At 37.7% G+C, this 26789-nt stretch overlaps 1 protein-coding gene across 1 annotated transcript in view; it reads right to left on the bottom strand.

Annotated features, from left to right (window-relative positions):
• The window catches only part of LOC141432750 (dynein beta chain, ciliary-like), a 57970-nt gene that overhangs the window by 24409 nt on the left and 6772 nt on the right, over nucleotides 1–26789 (bottom strand). Inside the window, exons 12-41 of the mRNA XM_074094495.1 lie at nucleotides 26624–26758; nucleotides 26355–26488; nucleotides 25534–25723; nucleotides 23645–23746; nucleotides 23409–23562; nucleotides 21289–21484; nucleotides 17975–18065; nucleotides 17642–17891; nucleotides 17347–17495; nucleotides 17153–17273; nucleotides 16912–17052; nucleotides 16494–16588; nucleotides 15673–15840; nucleotides 14810–14979; nucleotides 14360–14579; nucleotides 12729–12893; nucleotides 10796–10969; nucleotides 9420–9568; nucleotides 9114–9237; nucleotides 8103–8233; nucleotides 7814–7928; nucleotides 7498–7722; nucleotides 7069–7255; nucleotides 6808–6983; nucleotides 6438–6633; nucleotides 3864–4074; nucleotides 3591–3732; nucleotides 638–794; nucleotides 302–542; nucleotides 16–217 (exon numbers count right to left, since the gene is read on the bottom strand). Of these exons, the coding sequence (XP_073950596.1) occupies nucleotides 16–217; nucleotides 302–542; nucleotides 638–794; nucleotides 3591–3732; nucleotides 3864–4074; nucleotides 6438–6633; nucleotides 6808–6983; nucleotides 7069–7255; nucleotides 7498–7722; nucleotides 7814–7928; nucleotides 8103–8233; nucleotides 9114–9237; nucleotides 9420–9568; nucleotides 10796–10969; nucleotides 12729–12893; nucleotides 14360–14579; nucleotides 14810–14979; nucleotides 15673–15840; nucleotides 16494–16588; nucleotides 16912–17052; nucleotides 17153–17273; nucleotides 17347–17495; nucleotides 17642–17891; nucleotides 17975–18065; nucleotides 21289–21484; nucleotides 23409–23562; nucleotides 23645–23746; nucleotides 25534–25723; nucleotides 26355–26488; nucleotides 26624–26758 (4911 nt within the window). The remainder of the gene's footprint in view (nucleotides 1–15; nucleotides 218–301; nucleotides 543–637; nucleotides 795–3590; nucleotides 3733–3863; nucleotides 4075–6437; nucleotides 6634–6807; nucleotides 6984–7068; nucleotides 7256–7497; nucleotides 7723–7813; nucleotides 7929–8102; nucleotides 8234–9113; nucleotides 9238–9419; nucleotides 9569–10795; nucleotides 10970–12728; nucleotides 12894–14359; nucleotides 14580–14809; nucleotides 14980–15672; nucleotides 15841–16493; nucleotides 16589–16911; nucleotides 17053–17152; nucleotides 17274–17346; nucleotides 17496–17641; nucleotides 17892–17974; nucleotides 18066–21288; nucleotides 21485–23408; nucleotides 23563–23644; nucleotides 23747–25533; nucleotides 25724–26354; nucleotides 26489–26623; nucleotides 26759–26789) is intronic.

The raw sequence follows: 26789 nt of genomic DNA, 5'->3' as shown, positions 1-26789 counted from the left end.
GAATATCACACTAACCTTTAACGATCCGGCGACAACCAATACGGATTTGATAGCTCGCAAGCCCCAATCATAGTGGTCCTGCTTGGAGAGCAGCTCGCGGCACAGTGTGTACAGCGTGATGAACTTGCGCGCCAAAAGACGCGCCTCCTGAAAGCCCTCGGCCACCAACATGATCTCGCAGATCAGCTCAAAGTCCGGAACTACCATAGCACAAGGCCTTTGCACAAAAATAAATGTAAAAAGAGGTTAGTTGCTGTGAAACTTCAGGATGATAGTCTATATACCTAGTTGCCACACATACCTGAAAAGCGCTTTCAAATTTTCAGGTAACTCGGTCCTACCGGCGTAACCTGGGTTCATGGTGATGAACATTCCGACTGTAGGTATTAAAATAATGTGTTCTCCCATGAATTCGAACTTCTTTTTCTTGAATTTAATCGCATCTAAGACACTTTTTACTTGAACCGATACGACAGATAGCACTTCCACTGAGATTCTGTTAAATTCGTCAAAGCATCCCCACGCGCCAGTTTGAGCAAGACCTGATGAATATTACAAAAAAACAATTAAATGGTATTTACACTTTAAACATATTTCCTCGTCTGGAGATTTTTATTTTGAAAAAACAAATGCTCGCCTTTGTAAATGTTTCCGCACGACTTGTAATCCATTTGTTCTGAACAGTTAAACACGTACACCATGATTCCAAGCGCTCTTCCCAAATCCTTCGTAGTTTCGGTTTTGCCGGTACCGGCCGGGCCGGCCGGCGCACCACCCATTATCAAATGTAGACTCTAAATTATGTTACAGGATTATAATTATTAAAACCAATTTGAGTTCAATAAGACACAAATTCAATAAGACGTTTTCACATTCACGTTCACGATCGATCAGTAAGTATAGGAAATATTTTATCTCGAGCTGCAAACGTCTGAATCTAAACCTTTAGACGCATAACACAACAAACGCGAAATACCAACCCGAGGTTTTGTAGTGTTTTGCGAATTTACTAATTATGCAAAATAGATACCACAAACGTAAAACACCAACTGGTACTTGTAAAATGTTTGCAATCGAAGTGGTATAAATAACAAACAACAGCTGGTGTTTATGTAAAGAGATTTTATTTTTCTAAGTACCTAGATTTACGATGACTAGAGCAGCAGAAAGCTGCTTCTGCTGCTGCTTGCATGTCGGGATACATTGGTGCAGGTACCAAATATGAGAAGAGCAAAAGTGATGTGTGAATATAACTTTTATATTCCTTAATAGAGTCTTGTGTGTCAAGAACACTTGGAAAATAAGTAATGCTTGGAAGGAGTTGGTGGATAACTAGCACATTTCCATGATTTCAATCAAGAACATGTTCAAGATATAGTTAACTTAATGAAACAAGTCCTTGAGCTAATAAATTGATTTGTTAGACGCATTTCCTGATATATATTTTTTCTTGTATAAAAAAATCCGATCGCCTTCTTTCCCTATAGACAAATTTCCGAACGCCTTCTTTCCCTATAGAAATATTTTCTGATATGTTTAATTTCTTGTATACAAATTTCCGAATGCATTCTTTCCCTATAGACGTATTTTCTGATATTTTTATTTTCTCGTAGAAAAAATTTCGAAATGCCTTTATAACCGATCTTATTATTTACTGATATATTTTTTTACGTTTAGAAAAAGAGCAGTTGTCAGTTTTAATTTTCTTTAGCAAATTTACTTCCCTATGACAGAGTTGACGGAGCCCCACTGTGTGGGGCTCCTATTTCTGGCAGCGTGCCCTTCGGGCATATAAAGCAACCTAACGAACCTATTTATTTATTTGAACCAACCTATCTACTTTGTTTTTGTTAATCGAAAGCTTTTGACATTCTACATAGACGTATGTGTATCAAGTTTATGACAAATAATATTATTAATTTTGTACTTCGATATTATATTCATTCGACCAGTCGTGTTGTATGTATTTTGAACGTTATAGATTACGAACATTATTCATTTAGGCTTTCGACATTCTAGACGTATGTGTATCAAGTTTATGACATTTGATTTTAGATGTTATGCTACGTAACCGTAAAATCACTGGAATAAAGTTAAGGCTTCATAAATAATAAGATCGGTTATAAAGGCGTTTCGGAAATTTTTATACCATACAAAATGTAGATCAGTTAATAATAAGACCGGGTAAAAAGGCGTTTCGGAAATTTTTATACCATATAAAATATAGATCAGTTAATAATAAAACCGGGTTAAAAGGCGATTCGGAAATTTTTCTACAAGTAGAAATATATATCAGTTAATAATAAGACCAGGTAAAAAAGCGATTCGGAAATTTTTCTACAAGTAGAAATATAGATCAGTAAATATTACGATCAGAGGAAAAGTCGATTGGATTTATTTATACAAGAAAAAATATATTTCAGGAAATGCGTCTAACAAACCTGCACCATATCTTTTCATTTCACCAAAATTAACTCAATCATCATCGATCAGGTGAGCGTTATGGCAGGTTGGTATTTCTCGTAATGTGACAGTTTGTATTTCGCGTATATGGTATTTAGCGTGATTGGTATTGTCACGTTCGTGGGGTGGGTTCGTGATTGAAAAGCACTTTTAACACCGATGAATAAGAGTAGGATTTATTTTCACACTGTTACTTAACTTTACACAACACTTAAAAACAGTTCACAGTAATTTCGCACTCTAAAACTCACTCACTAGTCGCTTTGATTATCTTCGATTTTTATCTCTCGGTATCGCATTCGAAACTCTGCCTCCGCCGCAACCTCGCCCGGCTTATATACCCCCAGTCAATCGGTCTACAAAGTTCGAGAACAGTCCAGCTAGGACGTTATACCTACCTACATCTCGAATGTTCCGGAAACGAGTAGTGTCTATCTCTTTCATGTGCTATCTCTCTCACACAGTTACTAGAATATTCCGGAAATAGGATCATCTGTCGGTCTCTCTCACACATATAGGCTATCCTTGTCACACACCTCGAATGTTCTCAGTATAGCTGTCTCTTTCTAATCGTGCTATCTCTTTCACTCCAATTGAAAATTTCGCCATATACTGAAATGTACTTCAGGGGCCCACAAGGGGTCCTGAAAACGCCTGAAAACGGGTTTTCAGGTTATGGCGTCATCGGATAGAGGGTGGCCTGAAACGGACTGAAAATATGTTTCAGGCGCCTGAAAACGACGGCAACTTGGGTGAAATTTTGATAAACTAATATGTGATAGAGCATCCTCTGAAACGGCCTGAAACAGTATTTCAGCCTGCTGAAAACGCCTCCAATGTGTCGAAAAACACGATCAAAGTTTACCCCACCTAACCCACCGCCGTAACAGTATTTTGTTTAAATTCATGTTGGCGTTATGCGTAGTTGGTATTTTGCGTTTGTGGTGTTATGCGTCGAAAGGGCCATGCCGTGCACCGCATTCTCTATTTTTAATTTTTTGATAAGCGTTTTTAAGGAACTGTAATAAACATTACGCCGCTTTATGCATGTGGAAACTAGTTTAGTGAATTGACAAGAAGTAGTTAAATAAAAAAATAGGCCGTGTGCTCTTTAGGCGCTAGCTTACCTGTGTCAACGTTATGTAGCAACGATCGGTCAAAGGAGTAATCACGAGGCGAGGGGTGTTCCCTAAATACTCGTAATCGTACAAGAACTGTGCATCGCAAATGTTGGCGAAACAGTTATTCAATTTGTAGTCCCAGCGATGCCTGTGAAATATTACTCGTTTTAAATTCTACATAGGTGGAGTGAATAATATTAATTATGAATATTATGATACTATACGGAACTCTTCCATTGAATTTACACTTGTCCGAGTTTTCTTATTGATTATCATTACCTTAATTGACTCTGCCACTGGAAAGCGTTAGAGTTATCCACTTTGGCTACAATAAGCTTAGCAACGACGTCTCGAGAGTGGACATCGATGGTACAGATTGTCATGATCTTCTGTCGGTCGCCCACGGTCAAATCCCCGAGCAAAAGTACGATAAGATTATTCAACTGCTGGATTTGTTTTTTCTGGTAATCCTTAAGCGCATTTTCATAGCCTTGACAGATAACATAATGATATATCAAGACAAAGAGAAGCAACAAAAAGCAGACAGCACAGTCAGTCAACAAAAAATAATAAAAATTCTACTGCTATTAGGATGAAATTGCTGATAACTTTACTGTCTGTCTGGGTATAATGTTGCAAGTTTTAAGCATTTTTTACGTAGGTAGGTATCTTTTTTTTGACAAACTTTTTCATAAAATTGACCGTGATTGACCCCTATCTCACCTGATGTAAAGTGCTGATGAGGCCAAAGGTGTATCTCACTGGTTCAGTAACAGCCTTACACTCTAGCCTTGAAGAGCTAATTTCGTGAAAATAACATTTGCACCATAAACGCCAGGAGGACGATGCAGGGATTTTACCAAATGAAACTAATTTGCTTTTTTAGGGTTCCGTAGGCAAAATGGCAAAAACGGAACCCTTTTAGTTTCGCCATGTCTCTCTGTCTGTCGCTCCGTCCGCGGCTTTGCTCAGACTATCAGTGCTAGAAAGGTGTAATTTGATACGGATATATGGAGCAACTATGCCGACAAAAAACCTCCAATACACGTACAGTGGTGGTGATTTTTTTTCTCGTCTTACCCAACATCATTGACCCCATGTGTCTCGTTAGATATGATATGTCTTTTAAAATCAATGCGGGGTGAATATAAGTCCGTGAGCCCAGCCCCCAGTTACTTACGTAACATGACATTACGATAAGATGCATGGCATACGGCGGAAAAAGTTGTGCTGAGCAAGAATCAAAAAACTATCGCACCTAAAATTAGCAGGAAGTTTGAGAAAATCCTTCACTTCCGGTCAAAATTTTAAGGTCATTTTACGTCATATGACATCATTACGAAACACGTGGCATCATGTAGCCCTTTATCCGTTGAGAGGGGCAACATAAGTCTGTCAGTTCTGAAATAGCCGGAAGTGCCTGACAGACTGCGGCAAAGATACGACCCCCAAAAACGATTTCCTACACATGTGACATCTTGACCAAAATTATTACAAACGTTTCGTAATATTAGTGTCTTTAATAATAAATAAGTCTGCCAAGCCTTTTTTAGCCGGAAGTGTTTTTTTTAACTGCAAGGAAAATGTAATCGTATCATGTTAAATAAGAATGATTTAACAAATTATGTTCGATTAACAAGGATTATCGATTCATCCGGCGTGGTCGGTATATTTAGTATGTAAGAAAATTAAAAAAATTACAAGCTTTTATTTCATTTCACCTGTCCCGTTGTCTGTAATCAAATCTTGCATGTTAAGTTATTTAGATCTACTTTCAGAGGTTGGATTGACTTGAAATTTGGTATTGTAATAAAATATAAATCTGGTGACGAAAAATAATCTGGTCGTGAAATTCCGGTGATCATGACCAGGTAAGAATCGTCTCCACGGGAGAGAACTAGTTAATGGTGAATGGTATCGACTTAAAATTCGGTACACGAATGGATTTCCGATAACAATGTAGTTACAATCAGCAAAAAAAAAATACTATTTTTTTTTTACGGAATCCTAAAAAGGTCATTTTTCAGCTCCATTTCCCAAAAACTACACCCGAACCGCGCGGAGCCGGGGCGCGTCGACGTAAATGCATTTTTTGGTTAGATTGATATTTTTAAATTCGTAATATCTTTTGAATGAAACATCCGATTTGAATAATTCATAAAGTAATCTACGAAGGTAAGTAATGAAACAGTTTTGAATTTGACATGATTTATTTAGATAAGGATTAATACGAAGGTATGAATAAAATGGTCTGATTTTAGTCGGCATTTCTATCACCTTTTAATATGTAAAAAGTTTTTATAGTGACATAACTACAATAGTTGGACATATGTTATCGCTAAGTTTTTTGTAGGTATTGATAATATTCTTTAATATTGTAGAACATTTATTAGTTCTATCTTTAACAGTTTGTTTGAACAGTTCAGGATGAAAGACATTTTATGACTATTTCTTTTTTACACCTTGAGTTACATTATTGAAGTTTTAGTACGGATCCCTAATTTTTTTTAAATATAATATATATAGCCTATGTTACTCGGAGATAGTGTAGCTTCCCAAAGGTGAAAGAATTTTTTTAATCAGTCCAGTAGTTTCGGAGCCTTTTCAATGCAAACATACAAACAATCAAATCTTTCCTCTTTATAATATTAGTATAGATTAGTATAATCTATTTCACGTAAATTATACATTTACAGCTGGTAACTGCAAAATTGATATTTTAACGAGTGAAGTTTAAGCAAATTTCATCTTAATAGCATTTTAATCGCATAGTACCTCTACGTTAATTATTGTTATTGTTTATCTCAAAATTAATCTTCATATCCAGGCTACTGCACAATTTATACGACTAACCTTCTTCCAATTTCTCAAAAGCCTGATTAGTTTCAGTGGTCCACCAGATCTGCGTGCTGACAAGCGCTGGCTGCGCTGGCCAGTCAAATACCCACTCATCGCGAGGTTTATCTTCATAACTTATAACTGCATGTTCAAATATGTCACGTAGCGTGTACCGCATACAATCTGTGACTCTATTCAACCATAACTCCACCTACAAAGGGTTTTACTGTTTTATAACCATTAAAAACGGGTCATGCAAAATTGCGTATACACCATGAGGGAGTTACACCATGAGGGAGTTACACCATTGGTCTCGTCTGCGCTTTCCATCGCGCCGCGCCATATAGTGGTGACCGGTGGTCAATTTATGATTAAAAAAAATTACCTTGCCAGAACAATCACAGCATGGAGCCTTGAATGGTACGTGCTCCTCATTTTCTTTTGATATCATTTCAAAAGCATGCTTACTACCTTTCGGAAATACTAGTTTTGCCAGGTTGTCATACAATTTGGTAAGATGGCGGCCCACAGCTGGTGGGTTATTGCCGTTAGACAAAATATCTGTGGACAAAATTGGACTATAGTACAACAATTGCGTATTAAATACCTATTTTTGTGAAATAGGCGAGACTGTTATATAAAATACCCAGCAAATCTGCAGAAGACACGAAATAGAATCGTGGGTATGCCAAACGTTTGGTCTCCAAGTAGTCGTTCAGTGCTTTCTCGCAGAGATTGAGATTCTTCATCAATTCCTCTAATTTATCCAAAAGGCCTGCCTTATTTGTTGATGCCACCACGTTAGGAGTATTGCCAATGTCTTTCAGAAGCTCCTGTGAATTCCAATTAAGTATAAAATTAAGTGGAGCAGCTGAAAACTACGTAATCGTTGTTTTTGTAAAGTTTTAATCAGTAATAGGTGAGTAATAATTCGACGATTAAGAGTATTGAGACAGACTTGTCAGTATCATAATTCACCTCACTTATGAATTACACAAAAATATTTTTCGTTCATCAACCTTCAGTATAATTCCATTAAACTGTCTAACGACTAGATTTTGGCGAAAATAAAGACCTTGAAAGTTTTATCAATATTATCAAATCGCCTCGAATCCTCTGGCAACTGTGCTCGGATGTCATCGGAGCCTACGAAGATACTCTCAAGGTACTGCCACTTGCGCTGCACTTCGAACCACAGCGAAATCACAGCGTCTGCTGTGCCAAGCTTCTTCTGCCACGCCGTTACTTCCACTTCAAAGAAGCCGATAAACTTGGAGGACATCATATTTTGAACTTGATTCTAAAAAAAATAACTCAAAATTATCGTCATAGTCGTGTGGGATTAGGCCATATTACGAGTAGCTATAAAATATTTGTATCCGCGGCTTTACCTGGTTGTCTTCTAATGTCTCTACAAGCTCTTCGCTAGCCTTCGGTAGTTTAATTCCGGTTCTGTCATGAGGGCTGTAGTCAAACTCCATCACTGCCCATGTAGCTTCTAACTCCCTATAATTCAATAAATACTATTATTACATACATAACTATCGAGGCCCATAAAGTAGAGTTGCCTGTAAAAACCAAAAAAAACCAGACGTCGATTTTCGAAAAGATGGGACAAAAAAAAACAATAACAATGTCATTCTCATTTCATTAGTGATATCTTTTACGAGTAAAACATACTTGAGCGTTTTCTCCATTGCAGCTTCTTTCACTGACTTGTCGACTATTGTTTTAACCTCTTCTTCATATTTGTGAAGGTTGAGCGCCAGTAGATCGGCTAAAGTCGTTTCATCATCAAGGTTAAATTTCACCTGCAAAAAGTTGTTTGAATTATCATCATCATTTCAAGAAAACTTTCGAAGCGTCAGGCTCTAATGTCAGATTTGCTTGATGGTATTATATTGATATAGGAACCAGAATCACGCATAATTGCCAAGTTTCGTGTCAATACTACAATAACATGCAAGTGGCGAGTTGTCGTTCATTGTGGCGTTCTAAGGGGGAGACCTTTGTTCAGCAGAAGATGTCTTCCGGCTGATGATGATGATGACCACAATAACCAGTTGGTGAAAGTCAAGTTCAAAGATTCCATTACTTACTAGATACAGTTCCATACTAGTTACAGGTGAGGTTAGGTGTAGGAACTTCACGAGGTTGAATTACTGGAGTATAAAGAAAGAGTTTCACCACCCATTGATTAATTTTATTTGACGGATAAATATGATGCCGCCTCCTTCTATTCGAACAAAACAAACAGGTGGCGCATCACATTTATCCGTCAGATAAATTTAATCAATGGACGGTGAAACAGGGGGTAAATGTCTTAGTCAAATGTATGATACTTTTTGTCCATATACTCGTAGTCTCGTACTATTCTCTACAGCCACCTTTCCTTGTTTGGTTAATTTAGAAAAAACATGTCACACTTGGCTAAGACATGGAGGGCTTCAATACTTTGACGTATCACCGCCTGCAGTTCCTACATCATTATTCCGGATAGGTACTCTGAATACAACAACAAATAAATCATCATCATCATCATCATCATCATCATCCCAGCCTATATACGTCCCACTGCAGGGCACAGGCCTTCTCTTGGAATAACAAATAAATAATTTCTAAATATAATGAACATGTCAATTTTAAGTCGTACCAACGGGCTTAAACTGAAATTAGCACAGATCAGTATACCTTCGTAGCCATCATTAATTCGATCCAATGTCTATCTTTGATGGCTGGGTTTTGAAGTTCAGTCACAGCACGCAATGAAGTCATTAGATTCTTTATAATTCCTTCTATAGCAATGTAAGGTTCCCTAAAATGAGCGATAAATAGAATGTAATAGATTATATTGTTGAAGTCTATATCAAAGTCAAATTTATACTCATCATTGCAATCAATAAACGAATTATTATTTATTAATTGCAATGAATGAATTATTATTTTATCAATTAACAAAACCTTACTACTCTGCCTTCACAATGCACCGCTACTTACCAGACTCGCATGTCCTTATCCAATTGCCTCAGATCTTTCGTCAATCGCTTGCACTCTTGATCCATTCCGTCGGCATCGATTTTCTTCCACGGAGACTTCTTCCAGAACTCTATAGTTCCCATAACGAGGTAGTAGTAATCCCACAGTTGCTAAAATCATAAATACCTTTGACCGCTACAGTTACCCAACAAGAGTCTTTTAACAAGCCGTAACGTGGCTACTGGCTAGGTGACGTTATTCTATCTTGGAGTTCCACTGCCTAGCTTCTGACTCTATCATCAGAACAGCTTTATGGTATCATACGTTGTATTGTTTTCAAAACTACGCATAATCGCCAATTTTCGTGCCTAGGTATATCAGAAAATCAAGTGCGTGAAAATCAAAATCGAGTTCAAAGATTCCGTTACATAGGTAGATAAGATACAGGTTTTTTTGACCGACTCCGTCTTTTATGCACCGATTTGAAAAAAAATTTTTGGTTCATATAGGAATATCTTCAATTAGGTCCCATAAGCAACAAATTAGGATCTGATGACTGGATCCTAAGGAAATTGAGGGAACTCTTCAAATGTCTAGGGACTCCTATGGTAATTTGGATATATTTAGTTGTGAATCGTGCATTTGCTTTTAAAAATCATAATTTGGTTAAATGGAACTGATGATGAAGACCATAGTTGACCACCAGAGCTACTACTTAAGAACAAATATTTCACGGGTTGACTTTCAATTACTTTAATAGAGTTGCTAAGCAATGTATGCTCGTCGTAATGCATATGGTAAAACGGAACGGGTGATGAAGCACCAGGACTCCTCAATAATGAAACTCTGCATCGGAAAAGCAATCTTTCTTTAAAGGTGACGAGCAGTTGATATTGAACTATTGTATCTTACATTATATACACTAAAAAGCGTGAGAAAAAATGTATAACAAAAATTGAACCTACTACCTACACAAAAACATGACAATAATTTTCTACTAGCATGAAGTCGGTGCCTCAGTACGAGCCAGCAGGAGTGATTGAAGCCTAATGGACGGTTTTTTCGATCTCGATATTTTTTTCGGTTTTACAATCAATTACCTGTTTTTTTTTTCAGAAAATTGCAAAGCTGATTGTATTGTTTGCATTGATTCGCCATCGAACTGGCGAAATTTATTACACTATACATACCAAGTGAAAAATTTGAAGTTTTTTGGTTTAAAATTGTAAGTATAATAAATAAATATACCAGGCATAACAGTAAACTGAGTTTTAGTTGATCAATTTAGAACCATCGCCAACCCTAACTGGTTGTCATACGTCCAATGGATTTTGCTCGCATCTTACGTACGATCCCTGCTTAGTGCTTATTAATTATATTATTGAATGAACTCTTACCTTGCACATTTTAACTTCTCGACGACACTGTTTAAGATTCTTTTCGTCAGGGGGTTGTATGTCGAATAGCTGGCATGATTTCTTAAGCGCTTCTACTATACTGTCGAATTCCATCAATTCTTGATTTACTTTGTCAATTTGCCGATAAGGCTCCTTGGAGGCCTCCAGGAACATCTGATAATTAAGTAATAGTAGTTAAGTACGTAACGTATACTTTAAAGTAAGTTTATGCTGATTTTATAGTTTTGGAGTTCTTGCTAAAGTTTCCCTTCATACATAAAAAAAAAACGTTTTGCAAAACTTCTTTCAAATAACCTAATTTATTCCATTTGTAATTAAAATTAATTTATTCCCATGTCCGTACCGAAATTTACATGTAATATAAACGTAATCGGTCCTCAGTTGATTTGTTATCATCATCATTTTGCAAACTATAATTAACCTGAGCTTCAGCAAATTAATATCGGTTCTTCCAAAACCATTCGATGATATTCTTTACACTGAGGTATTTTTTTTAGATTTCCGTAGCCATAATGGCAAAAATGGAACGTTATAATTTTGCAATGTCTGTCTGTCGGTCCGTCCGTCCACGGCTTTGCTCAGAGACTATCAGTGCTAGAAAACTGTAATTTTACACGGATATATGTGGCAACTATGCCGAAAAAACGATTAAAAAAATAGAAAAATTTAGGGTAGGTACCATCAGCCAAATAAGTGGTCTATCAATTTTGAAACAAATTCCTATCAAATGAATATGTCGCTAAAGTCGAACTTTCAAGTTGACAGACACGTCTATTGGCATTATTGTTTTATGGCATGCAAACGATTATCAACTTTAAGGTGGTAGACCACATATTTGGCTCCCATAGACGTAAAGTGGGGTGATTTTTTTTCTCGTCTAACGCTATGTGGGGTATCGTTGAGGGGTTGTGGAGACTATTTTTGGATTCAGAGATCTGTTTCAAATTTTATTAAAATATCAAGCCCCCCCCCCCACCCAAAAGTAAAACGGTTTGAAAAATTTGAAAAAAATCATGATGGTAGTAAGTATATCAAATTTACAAGGAAAGCTAATAGGAGGTGTATCCGTTACAATATCATTTAATATATCAGTTACTACGTTATACATCTACGTTATATATCTACGTATAGATAGTATAGACGATATAGAAGGGTGTGTAATGATCCGTATAAAAACTTTTGATATAATTTCATGGAGTATAATCACTTAAGCGGCATAATAAACTTTTGGTATAACAACAAAATTGCTAACTTTATGGTGTATTATAATGTTTGATCGGTAAAACATATATTTGATTTAACGTTTACTGGATATAATGAATATTTGTTATAAGTATTTAAATGGTAAATTGTATTGTAGTATATACAAGTGTCGAGGTTTTTCATTACTTATTGACAAAAAAGGCATAGGTACTAAGTAGTAAAAAAGTCGGTTCTGGCGCTTCGCCGGACGCTGCCGCGGCACGCTCGCTTCGTTCGTACGGTCGGCTCGCGCGCTATAGGTAGGGTCGCAGTTCTACCTAACACTCCTCCTCGCTTCGCTCGACGTCGTACCTAACTGAGACCTGCCTTAGGTAGGTTGTTAAAATAGTAGTAAATATTGCAGATATACCAGTCCTACGTACATTATACCAACTGAGCGCTATATCGAACAGAGTTATATCCCATATACGTTATACGATATTACTGTCAGAGTAGTAGTTGTTATATTACAAGTTCATTATACCTGACAATAGATTAGATTCTCTAAGAATATACAAAGTATTGTTATATCAAAAGTGCATTATGTCCCTTAAACGTTATATCGACTAAATATATATATATAGAAAGTTGTTATACGGACCGTTACGCACCCGATAAAGACTAGCAAAATGTATAGCCAGACTTGCAACTTTCCTTATACTAGATTTACCTCTTTGTCTTTGAACTGATCACGGTACATATTGAGGCGCAGGTTGATGAGCGCGACGCGCTTGGCGATGAGTCCCGCCTGCGTGGCCTGCAGCGGCGCTATCGTGTTCTTCATCACCGTACACAACCGGGTCAAGTTACGCCAGCGATCGGGCAGAACTTCCAACTGTTTTCATGGATTATTATAAAATTACGTTTTTTTGTATTAATAAGTACCTAGTGCGGGTCATTATATCAATCTAGGTTAAGGAACCGCACAATACGTGGATCAATGAAAACGTACAGTACAGTTTGTCAGTCGTTGTATAGGTGCAGTAGAGTACGGACGCATTTAGATGAAACTATATAACAAAGAGTTGTTGAAACCCCCCAAAACTTTAAATTGTACGATGGCATCTTTAGGAAATATTTCTGGTAAAAATTTCATTTTTAATACAAGCTTTTTTTTGCTAACTGTACTTTTTGTCAACTATACTTGCATCGTCACTCAAATTACATTTGCATACCAAATTTCAAGTCGATGCCATTAACCGCTGAAGAGTTCCGACCCGCGAAGACAAACCTGGCTGGACTACCCGGATCTCACTACCAGATTATTGTATTGTCATGCAATTTACATAAGTATTCCAAATTTCAAGTCAATCTAACTACTAAAAGTTGGTCAAATTTAACTGTCAAGATTTGATTACAGACAGACAGATAACGCGGGACAGGTGAAACTAAATAAAAGCTTGTAAAAAAGAGAACTATCCTTTTTCTAGTAGTTGCTACAGCTCTCTATAGATATCCGAAGTATACATGTCATTAATTTGACGTATACTAATTAAGTCCATAAAGGTGCAGTATTTACTAAACTAATGATATAGAACGACACTAAATACTCCGATCTTTAAGAAAACTGGCAATCCATGAGCACAACCCACCGGGCAGCCCGTAAGATGTCAATTTAGATAGAAGCGCTCCATGCCAGACCCTGTCGAAGGCCTTTGCGATATCTAGGCTTGCCACCAAAGCTTCACCCTGCCTTCTATTGCCTCTACCCAGCGATGCGTTAGGTACACTAGAAGGTCGCCGGCCGAGCGACCGTGACGAAAGCCATATCATCGTCATAAATCGTCGTTAACAGCCAATTGTCTTTTTCCGAAGAACGATGTGCAATTTTTATCACCGGGTACTGTACGGTCAACGGTCACGGAGCACGAAGAATTTTGCGCAATTACCTGACCTTCACTACTTGTCTCTGTCACTCGCACGTGAATATTTGACGTCGCATTCTTCCAAATTCATCTCATCTGTGCAAGCGGCGATGGAAAATATTTACGCGGGAGCAACAGATAGCGAAAGGTCATTGCATGAAATTCTTCCTGCTCCACGCCCTAAAGGATACATAAGAATGATAAATTTTAAGAAAATATTGTAGTATTGTATAAGTAGGTACCGACTGCCAAAAAAGAAAAGCATCCAGATAAAAAATTGCAATGATTTGAAACTAAGAGTGTATTTTACCACTCATGGATGATTTTATGCGACACATATATGTGATGCCGTCAAATGAACAGAGACTGCATCACAGATATTGAACATAAAGTGTATCAATGACTGGTGCCCTAACTCGAGTTTTTTTTAACTGACCTGCTCATATGTTTCTTCAGGGAAGTCAACGCCATATTCCTTCAACACGTCTATAATGTCGCGGAGAGGCTCAAACATGTGATCGGTATCTGCATCCACCTTGGCCTTTACTTCGTTCATCACGCGCATGACTTGCAGCAGGCCTTCATAGTCGTCATCTCCTAACTCTACAGATAGCTCCTTTGTTGCATAAATAATGAACTTTTCTAGGACATCCAAACTGTCAAACAAAAAATTTCCTTGCCATATTGGACACTTTATCTTTTAACCATGTTATTCGTTTAAGTTTTGACGAATAGCGACTGAGTAGCGAGTATACAAATTAACCCAATTACTTCGAAAATACAATAATAGTGAATAATTTACCATATCGTATATCCGAACGTAGGTACGATTTTTTAGCTTGATTCTATTCACATCGTAGAATAATAAAAAATATTCTAAACTTACCTAGTTTGAACATGCTCTTTTAAGTTTTCTTTGTACAAGTTGCTCCATTTGCAAATAATGTTCATGATGGCCTGATTGAGTAGTTTGAGATCCAACTGAAGCCAGCCGTTGCAGAGGTAGACAGGCGGTAAGGCCAATACTTCGTCGTACATGGCATTGAACTTATCAATCTGTAATGTAATTTACTCATACCATAAAACCTGCTATCCAAAAAAAAATACAACCAAATTGATAACCTCCTTTTTTAGGGTTCCGTACCTCAAAAGGAAAAAACGGAACCCTTATAGGATCACTTTTGTCCGTCTGTCTGTCTGTCTGTCTGTCAAGACCCTTTTTCTCGGGAACGCGTGAAGGTATTCAAGCTGAAATTTATATCAAATACTGAGGTTTACTGGCCCTTGGAGCCTTGGACCTGTGAAAAAATCGAACTTCTTAAGCCAACGCAATCAAAAGATGCAGCCGTTTATGCTGCAAATTTCCGCAAATTTTCGAAACTCGCAAGGGAATCAAAACCTATAGGGTACTTTCCATGAACTCAGAATCTTGAAATTTGGTATGAAGGTAGCTATTATAACACAACCAACTCTTGATTTTTTATGTTTGTCTGTAAATATCAATGACCAGTATAATCTGACCCCACACTGCGTACATTTTGCTTAAGAGAAGGGCTCTGCATACACTGGATATATTAAATCACTCGGAAAAAGCGAGAAATATCTTCAAGACACGATTCCCGTTTACTTACATTTATAGGTAAATGTGTACGGAACCCTCGATGCGCGAGTCCGACTCGCACTTGCCCGGTTTTTGAAGTCGGTTAAAAAAGTATATTTTAAGTAACGATCAACTTGTAGGTACTTTACCTCCTGTTGATATTGTTCTAGCTTTGGTTTTACAGTTGGAGGTTCACATCCGTTTTCATATACGTATTTATCAAACTCTTCTGGTGGAATCACGCGACCATACTTCAGGAAGTTTTCCAGCACCTCATGTCGGTCTTCCATCCAGAGAGGAGTATATTTTTCATATTTCTAGTACAAAAAAACTATTGCTGTGAACTGTTTATATGCGGTGTTCAATAAAAAAAAGTAGATATTTTATTGTATATATTTGCTATCATTAGCAATAGTAAGAATATTATCACATAAAAAAATCACGTTGTAGCATTATGAGTTCTTTATATTTTTCATCACACTTGCTCGTAAACAGTGTTGTAACATGCAGGCTACCTTGGTTGCAACCCCACCAAATAAAACCCTCGACCTTAATGTGCTTGTCATGAAACCCGTGGTCGGTAAATGAGTCATTACCCGTACCAATTTTCTTGTCATGAAACCCTAGGTCGGTAAATGAGTCATTGCCCGTACTGATACAGCATGGCGCGCTGCTGCAGGAGCGCGCGCACGTCAAGCACATGCTGCGGAGGGGGAGGGCGGCGGGGAGCTGTCGCTTCCAAGAGTGCAGTCAGCGGTATAGGCAATTAAAAAAAAATATTAGTTTTATTTTACCAATATACAATTTTAATCGCAAATGTGATGAAAAACATTGTATGTCGCACGGGCGGTACTAGAATTACGAACATCGACTCATTAATGCCCTCAGTCTTCGACTTCAGGCTTCTAACAGACTATCGTTCGTAATTCCTTATTTACCGCCCTTAAGACACAATGTACTATTTCCATACCGAAGCATACGTGACAATATCAGCAATACTGTTGTCAATTCTCTTAAGTATTTCATGATAGAGATCGATCATATCTTCTTCCTCTGCTATATCATCTGTAGGATTTCAATAAACACATATGTATATACAAAAATAAGTATCTTAAAGAGTGTAGATAGATAATTTTACTGAAAATACTATTATTTTGATTTTAAGAATAATTTAAACTGCATTCATACAATTTTGAATAAGCCCCCGTCTGAACCGGGAGTTGAACCCGTCAAAATGGTATAATAAAACCTGTAATTTGTAAGGTTTTTTTTTCAAATAACATGCTGGGCAAAAGCCTCGCCTATTCTCCGCCATTCGTCTTTACCAAGAGCAAGAATATCACATTTACATACAAAATTAAAATATTTGATTAGAATGTTAATAATACCTTCGTATGAAGCGATTGGCACGATTTCATCAATTCTAGGAAATAATGTTGCCTGTAGAAACATATCCTTCATCATCTCTCGAAGCGTATCATACAACCCACCCGTCTCATCAATATCCAATGATGGAGAGAAATATATATCTAAAATACACAGTAACAAACATTTTCACTCAAAACAACGTTTAATCAGGTTTGATCTTAATAAAATATACCGTTATTATAGTATATTTATTTATTTCACCTGGATCCCTAAGCTCTGCTACAACTCGAAGGAAAGCTACTTGTGGCCCTTTCTCCAAGTCTGTTTGCTTTTCAAACAAATTTAAACTAACTTCAATTGCTTTCATTATTTGTTTAGACACCTGTAAATTACTTTTTCTTTCAGTAGGTAAGTACGGCACAATTAAAAAAAACTGTGTATAAATTTAATCTCACCAGTGAGTCAACGTATCGTACGTACGCAGGCCAGCGCGCAGCTCTGAACCTTTCCTCCTCCATTTCAATTTTTTCAGCTTCGATATCGGCTAATTCATCAGGGTCAGTTATAACTTCTTCTTCTTCAGCTGGTGAATCTACTTCCTCGCCTAAATAATTGTCAACGTGACTTCAAAATTAAACGTATTCCAAGTATTAACACAATTGACAAACATTAAAACAATTAATAAAATACATTATTATTTTATTTATTATACTTATTATTATTACATGTTTCAATTGATCAAATACATACCCGCATCTCTGCGTGCCTGTCGCTCAGCTCTTTCAGCTTCTTTAGCTTCTCTAATTAATCTCCTAGCTTCTCGTCTTTCAAATTTAATTTGATTGGCTGCTGCTTTTTCCGCCTCTCTTTCTTCTCTTGCTAGTCGTTTAACTTCTCGACGTTCAGCTATTTCGCGAATTTTAGCTGCACGTGCCGCTTTTTCGTCATCATCGAGGGTGGCTTCATCAACATCTTCCAATTCTTCTTCGTCGTCAATAGACTATAAAAATTCAAAGTAAAGTGTAGCATACAAAGCTAGTTGAATTATAACTTTAGAATCTCTCTAAAGTTAACAACAAATACCTGTTCGTCTTCTTGAATATTAAAGAATAATTTGTAATTGGTGACTAATATATCTTGGAACTCAGCATGGCTTTCGAGGATTTTATTTCGCCTAAAAGAAAGACACTTGTGTCAGTATAATATAATTTAAAAAAATAACATTCCTTTTATTGAATAACACCCAATGTCGGAGTCGGTTCAGGAGGTCATAGCTGTATTTTGCCATGATAAGCAAAACATTTTACTTAGTACATTACTGCAGAGGCCCTAATTAGGGGATTGCCGGCCGAGTAGTTATAGATGGCTGAGTGTTAACGAAGCTATCTAAATATACGAGGCCGACGATCCCTGTACATGGACGAGGCTTGTATAGTGCTTTTCTCAAATAAATCCAAGGAAATAATACCATGTCACTTGATGATGAACTCATAACGGAAACAATAACTCTTATCTATATTAATAATTTCGTCCAGGGGTACGGTAGACTCGAACGAAATGCACATCAAATTGAAGAGCGTAAAAAATTAGTCGATCCGAGTCGACAACATATATCCGCAAAATTCGGATTATGGAGAATTTCGTTAAATTCTAATGGCACTGACAAACAAACCGCAGTCGCCATCTTGGGTAGTTAATAAACGTTCCGTTTCATACTAGCTAGCTCTTAGATACGGCTCGCCTTCAACACATCGCGTGCGTCACGCCAAAAAAGTATCCATTACAAAGAACTGTGACTCATGTGACTGTGTAAAACGAAACGTCTTGCCGGAAAACTTGAATGGATCTTATCAAAACTCAAAACTATCACCAACTACCTTCAACTATAACTATCTTCAGTTGTTGACGTTTGTTCCGAGTCGACAACTTGTAGGTAGAAAATTCGGATTTAGCGAGTATTTTCAATAAAAAATGGAATAAATTACTGAGTATATATAATGGCGTTGCGAAGTAAACATGTCAAAGTCATCACATCAAAGTGGCGTGAGTGTCACGTCATCACGTGTCACAGGTTTGCATTTCGTTCTCCATTGTGACCTTTTAAGGGCCCCACACACGGTACGATTCGTCGATTTTCATCAGATCGATCGTACAGACGGATCGTACCTTATATGGGGCCCTTTAGGTCTAATTTCTTTGATTATGAGACAGACATACGTAGTCGGTCCCAAAGTTCTGTCACTGGCACATTATTTTTAAATTTAAAACATGATTTTAAGAAAATTTGATTGAATTCCATTTTTGAATGTTTGTCAATTATTTTAAAACAATAAACAGTCATTCGCTGCAATTTCTCACGATGGAGTGGACGTTGAAAGAAAACCGAATAGCTGTTTTAGCATTGCACCGCTGTGGGCACTCGCCAAGTACCATTTTCAAGTTGCTCAAAAATGTAAATATAACGCTTAGGTTTGTGTACCGTACGATTGACAGGTACAATGAAGTCTCCAGTGTTGAGGACAAGAAAAGAATTGGCCGGCCTCGCTCCGTACAAACACCAGCAGTGATCAAAGCGATCAAGGCACGCATAGCAAGAAATCCTGTCCGAAAACAGAAGTTGATGGCTTTGCAGATGGGTGTCAGTAGAAAAACCGTCAAAAAGGTTTTAAACGAAGATCTTAGTCTGCGAGCATACAAAAAATAGAGTGGGCACTTACTTAATGCCCGTCTAAAAACAATAAGGTTTAAAAGATCCCGGAAGTTGTTAAAGCGGTACGCGAAAAATCGACACCGTGATATCCTCTTTACAGACGAAAAGATTTTCGATATTGAAGAGAAGTACAATAAACATAATGATAGAGTGTACGCTAGGAGCTCTGAAGAGTATTCTCTGATCTTATTACGGGCCAACTGAGGTTCATTTTTGCGAAAAAGGGGTCAAAATCAGTGCGAAAGTGTACCAAGAGACGGTTTTGGATAAGCATGTCAAAGATCTGCCCAACACGCTATTTTCAGGTCATAATTTTGTGTTCCAGCAGGATTCTGCGCCAGCACACAAAGCCAAGACCACTCAAGCCTGGTTTGGCCGTCAAAAAATCGACTTTATAAGACACGAAGATTGGCCTTCCTCCAGTCCGAACCTTAATCCTCTGGACTTTAAAATTTGGCAGGTCTTAGAGGGGAAGGTCTGTGCTAAACCCCATAAAAATTTGGAGAGCCTGAAGTCATCTTTAAGAAAAGCAGTTGCTGAAATAGACATGAAAGTGGTGCGTGCTGCGATAGACGACTGGCTGCGCCGATTAAGGGCCTGTATTAAAAACAAAGGAAGTCATTTTGAATAATTTTAAGTACTTAAATTTATTTTTTTATTAAATGTACTTTAAATTGGTATATAATTTATTAAAAACTGATTGGTACTTTTGTTTTTATCATTATTTTCATTTGTGACAGAACTTTGGGACTGACTACGTAGTTATTTGGGCAAATAAGATTTAGGAGAAATATCTACTGGTGAAATACCGATACGTAGGTTAGCCGTTAAAGTGTTTGTGATAATAATTAAGGCTGGGAATATACGTCAGATTTTTCGATAAGTACGACAGTCTTTACAGGCAAAAAATTTTTTCAAACATATTATTATGAGTACATTTTACCCGAGCGAAGCCGGTTTTCATCTAGTTTGTATTAAATCACTCATCATCAAAACGTCATTTTGGCAAAATACAAGTATTACCTCTTGAACCGAATCCCAAGTTTCATTTTTACCCGACTGCCCAAAGGAGGGTTATGTTTTTCGACCGTATGTATTTATGTATGTATGTATGTATGTGGGTATGTATGTCCACTTCTTTGGTCCTCGCTGCAGCCTAAACGGCTGGACGGATTTGAACATATGAGGTATCATTGGATTTGTCGTAACTGTCGAAGTGACATAGGGTAAATATTTCAATATGCCATCTGATAAATAAAAATGGCGGAGAAATAAAAAAAAATTGTATTGTAACAATATGGGTATCAAATGAAAGCTAATAATTAGCCCATTCTAAATATAGACGGGTTATAATACTTTTAATCTACCATTTTCCCGTAAATATCAAAAAAGTATAAAATAAAACATTAAATAAAAAAAACCCCGACTGCCTTAAAAACTACAAGGAAGAAAATAAGTCTAGTGTTCTAGAACTCTATCAAGTAGCTAATTTACAGCTCAATCCAGGGGACCCATTTAAATCGTAACCAGCTCAAAAAATTTTGGTAGTGGGTCCCGACTCCTGAACTTTAAATTAGCTACTTGACAGTTCTAGACCACTACACTTATTTTCTTCCTTTTAATTTTTAAAGCTGTCGGGTTTTTTGATTTTTTTAATTGAATGTTTTATTCATTAAATAATTATGACCTGGCTACGAATTTCTGATGTCGCTCCGGAACGGCCAACAGTTCCATCTTGTCGGGGTTCTCCTTGCGATTGTGCAACGGTATGTCGCCCCACGCCGCTATATTGGCAAGCCCGCGCAACATGTTGTTTTGCGCCCTAAGCACACGCTCTTGTAGTGCGTTAATCGCCTGGTACACCTCTGCCATCCATTCCGTAACTAGTCGAAAAGTAGATACAAAATAACACTGGTAAGCCTGACTTTTAGCTTTTATTTTTATGAAAGTTAGAACTATTACACGAAGAATACATCGAAATAACATAAAAAGATTGATTCCTCATTAATGTACTAGGAGTATGAGCATAATAAACATTTTCATTTTTTTTTCAATTATCATAATCAGAGCTCGGCGGGGGTGAGCTGTTTTCAGAGTTTGCATAACATGGACATGCCTTGTCATTCAATGACAAAATTATTTTATTTAGAATAGAATTCTGTTCTATTCTATTTTATTTAGGCTGCCTTTCCACTACGATCTTTCGGTCGCCATTAAAACAAATGATTTTTCACCTCAGCAGCTCAAACAGGCAGGTTTTGCTATGAAAAATCAGTGAGCAAAATTTTGCTCCCTCCGTGAGACAAAGTAGCTTTTTAATAAAAAAAAATTAAATGCTGAGGACAGTGCTGGGTCCACTCCCTGAATTCCAAATATTTGAACTTGACTTTGATCTGCCAATATGAAAAAGCGAGAGATAGGATCAAATTCTGTAGGCCTAAAAAGAAACAAACAAACGTTAGAGTTCGGATACATATAACTGCAAAGTTACAAAACGTCTGTTATATTAAGTATATAGCGCATTATTAAAAGGATTTAGTATATCACTTATTGTTCGAAGCTTGTACGGTGCTTTTCTCAAATATAAACTAAAAAACTACCAAGATAAATTTGTAAACAAAACGAGCATAAATGAACGAATATCCCGCTCAATTTTACTTTTTTCTTAGTGTTTTTACTCTTCAGTTAAGCAAGAAGCATTATGCCAACCTAATAAAAAAAATCTTTGCACCTTTGGCATTAACAATATGTCAATAATGAATGAATTATAGTAAGGACAAATTGAAAAACAAAAACACGAGGTGAAATAAAAAAAAACAGTGAATTACATGACAGCGAAAAATTACCGAAATGTTATAATTTTCCCACTCTTTTAATAAAGTATGCAACCTCGTTGTACGAAAGCCGCTGCTCTTGTTTTTTTTTAATAAAATCGTTTCGTTTACGGCATCTCTTAAAGTTTTATCAAATTATTGTCAAATTTAATGAATTTGCAAGTAATCTAATCATGCTTCAAATAATAGAAATCCTAATAAAATCATTCAATCATTTTTATAATGGATACTTTTTCGTTCCATATTCAAAACCTGTATACTTACCGGAGACTTTTGATCGTTGTCTGGCATTCTTAAGTGACTTTTTAAAAATGTAATGGCGACTGTATCAATCATTTCCGAGAAAAAGTTTTAAATATGATTAAGTAAGTACTATATTTATTTCTTAACAATCGCATTATATTTTAAAGTACTTGTTTTTTTTGTCTTCTAAATATATTATATTTATTTAAATGGTTTTATTTTAACCTTTAATTTAAATGTTCTCGCTGCTCAGGTGAAAAGTTGTATGTGTCACACGAGACCAAAGTTTTTTTGCATCTCGTGTGTTTGAATCACTTGCTCATCTCAGGATTCTAACCTAGAATCACTAGCTGTCGCTCGTGACTCAATTGTAGAATCCTTCGCTTACTCGGGATTCAAAATCAACACTCGCACCAAAAAACGACTTTGCTCTCTTGTTGCACAAATAACTATTTATAGCGAGATTTTTTGGCAAACGTCTTTAAATAATATGTATATCCATATGATACTATTAAAGTTAATAAAGTGATATGATATGATATTAAACTAAACCTACTCGTTTTATACATAATGCATTGTCATTTTAATTTAATTATAACTACTTACTTAATAAAGTTTTATTTTCTTTTAATATTTCTTTCTATGGTGTAGATATTAATAGTAGATAGTAATGCAGAATGTCAAAATGGCTTACGCCTGCCGAGCTCTGATCATAATAATGTATAGTTACAATCATCATTCCACGTGAGCTCCTCCACGCCGCGGCCGAGCAGTGTGTCGATGGCGGAGATCTCTTTCTCGATGAGCGCCACTTCGGTCTCGTGGCTGCCCTCGCGGATCGCGTTGTACCAAGAAATAGCGCGGTTCAGCCGGTTCATGTCATACTATATAAAATAAATAATTTAGATAGGGACGTACTGATAAATTTATACAGACAGTGTTTACGATAAAAAAATAGAAAATTACTTGTAATTTTTCGTTGCGAGCATACAAGTCCAAACCATCTTGAGGTATACCTTGCTTATTCAAATATTTCATGTAACGTATTTCGCGCAGCAGCATCACCAGCTGAAAAAAATATCTTTCACATTGTTAACAAATACCGTGAACTATTAATTACAAAATGATGTCTAGAGCTCTAAACAACAATCCGTAAATAAATATAATGACCCGGATAACTCACGTCTTAAATCGAGTTTAGCTCGACATGTTTCGGGCTAATCCGTAGCCCTTCGTCTTCGGAGCAACGCGACTCAGCGGCTGCTGCCACACGCGGCCTGCGCGCCGCCGCTCTGCTCGCGCGACTACCCGACGAAACTGACACCGCACACAACTACCCGCGTTTTCATCATCATTACAACTGTCAAATGTAGGGTAGCACACAACACTAACAATATCGCTCTGTAAAGGTACGTTCACACACACCGATGACGCAGCACGAGTATTTAACACCGTTTCCAACTCGGAGGTACCGTCCAACCACAATCCCGGTTGAAATTCGGCCGACGACTAATCTCGATGGCTTCACGCACTTTCCGCGGAATGAAAAATTTCTCTCTCGCAAGTACAGATACCTTATCAAATCTGATATAGTGCGTCGAATCCGAGTTCATTGAGTGCTCGGCCACAGCAGACCCCTTGTCGTCCTGTTTCCTCATACTACGTATGTGCTCCGATACCCTTGTGGAAACGTTTCGTCCAGTCTCTCCAATATAGCTCTTGCCACAGGCACAGGGAATCATATATACCCGGGCCACTCAGGGGCTCCTTATCCTTCGGCGAACGTACCAACTGTCTGAGCTGCATATGAGGACGGAAAATCGACTTGATGCTATATCTTCGGCGTAACAAGTGTCCGATTTTATCCGTCACCCCTTTTATAAACGGTAAATATACCGGAACCCTCTCAGCTCCCACCGGTCTTTGACGAGTCGACACGTTCACCACACGGTTGCACTGCCTCCAGTTGTACCCATTGCTGAGAGGGTTCCGGTATATTTACCGTTTATAAAAGGGGTGACGGATAAAATCGGACACTTGTTACGCCGAAGATATAGCATCAAGTCGATTTTCCGTCCTCATATGCAGCTCAGACAGTTGGTACGTTCGCCGAAGGATAAGGAGCCCCTGAGTGGCCCCGGGGTATATATGATTCCCTGTGCCTGTGGCAAGAGCTATATTGGAGAGACTGGACGAAACGTTTCCACAAGGGTATCGGAGCACATACGTAGTATGAGGAAACAGGACGACAAGGGGTCTGCTGTGGCCGAGCACTCAATGAACTCGGATTCGACGCACTATATCAGATTTGATAAGGTATCTGTACTTGCGAGAGAGAAATTTTTCATTCCGCGGAAAGTGCGTGAAGCCATCGAGATTAGTCGTCGGCCGAATTTCAACCGGGATTGTGGTTGGACGGTACCTCCGAGTTGGAAAACGGTGTTAAATACTCGTGCTGCGTCATCGGTGTGTGTGAACGTACCTTTACAGAGCGATATTGTTAGTGTTGTGTGCTACCCTACATTTGACAGTTGTAATGATGATGAAAACGCGGGTAGTTGTGTGCCGGTGTCAGTTTCGTCGGTAGTCGCGCGAGCAGAGCGGCGGCGCGCAGTGCGCGTGTTGCAGCAGCCGCTGAGTCGCGTTGCTCCGAAGACGAAGGGCTACGGATTAGCCCGAAACATGTCGAGCTAAACTCGATTTAAGACGTGAGTTATCCGGGTCATTATATTTAATATGAGTGAGTCTCACGGTATTTCATGTTCAAAATCCGTAAATAAACTTAAAACAATATTTAAATTATATTATTGTAGCTCTTCAGGTAAAATCCTGCTTTTCTTTCCATTATTTCTTACCTCAGGGGCGAAATTGTTTCGAACAAATGGTGGATCTCTATAAATGAGATTTTTAGCCAAATGTGTTTTACAAATCCCTGGAACAGTACCACACCAAGGCTTGAAGTTCCTGTCTTCAACCTGGTTAATGTACCCGTTCATCTCGTTCATCTTTTGCTTTATGTAGATGGCCGACTCTGTTTCTATTATACTGTGAACAGTCCAATATACCTTGTTTATTTATTTTTTAATTTAAGACTTTAGCATACCTTCCATTCAGTACTTAAAAACACACCAGCACCTAAAAGTGAGCTGGGAAAGTAAGGCCCCATACCCTTAAATGTAAAGCGGTACCTACTCTCACTCATGTTACCGTATCTGCTTTCCTCTGTTCTGTAGGTTTTTCTTTCATTATGACAAAACCGTGACAACAGATAAAAGACACAGATAAATGATTATTTTACTTATCTGTTGTTTAAAAACATTTGACGTAATATAAAGGTACACATCAGGTGAGATAGGGGTCAATCACGGTCAGTTATTATTATTTGATTCGACTGGATGGCAAACGAGCAAGTGGGTCTCCTGATGGTAAGAGATCACCACTGCCCATAAACATCTGCAACACCAGGGGTATTGCAGACGCGTTGCCAACCTAGAGGCCTAAGATGGGATACCTCACGTGCCAGTAATTTCACCGGCTGTCTTACTCTCCACGCCGAAACACAACAGTGCAAGCACTGCTGCTTTACGGCAGGATTAGCGAGCAAGATGGTATTAGCAATCCGGGCGGACCTTGCACAAGGTCCTACCACCTGCTATGTAAAAAAAAAGGTACGTACGGATCCTCAAATACAAGAAATTCCTCCATTGGCACCTGCATCTTTGAACGAAGTTTTTGAACCCACCAGATCACTCCGGCTACTGGAGGGAGATATGGGTCTACCATTGGTCTCTCGGGGCCTTTGGTCAATTTCTATTGAGGAAATAATTTATACTTAAATATTAATATCATTATAATAATATGGACTTTTGAAGATCACCATTATTGTATTCTTAACTGCTATTACAGTGATTCGCAATAAATTTAAATATCGTAATTTAACCTTACCGCCATTTCTTCGTCGAAAATTTCCTTCGTCTGGTCTAAATTATTATGCATATAATCTAACAATCTGTTTAGTTTCGGTTTGAGCTCAGCTTTGATGACAGGACGATGGAATAAGTCACCCATGATTTGGAAGAACTGTTGATGTCAACCAAAAAATAAAATTAAT

The sequence above is a fragment of the Choristoneura fumiferana genome, chromosome 11 (assembly GCF_025370935.1).
Source record: "Choristoneura fumiferana chromosome 11, NRCan_CFum_1, whole genome shotgun sequence".
NCBI classification, from domain to species: Eukaryota; Metazoa; Arthropoda; class Insecta; order Lepidoptera; family Tortricidae; genus Choristoneura; species Choristoneura fumiferana.
This window is presented reverse-complemented; position numbering and strand designations above follow the sequence as displayed.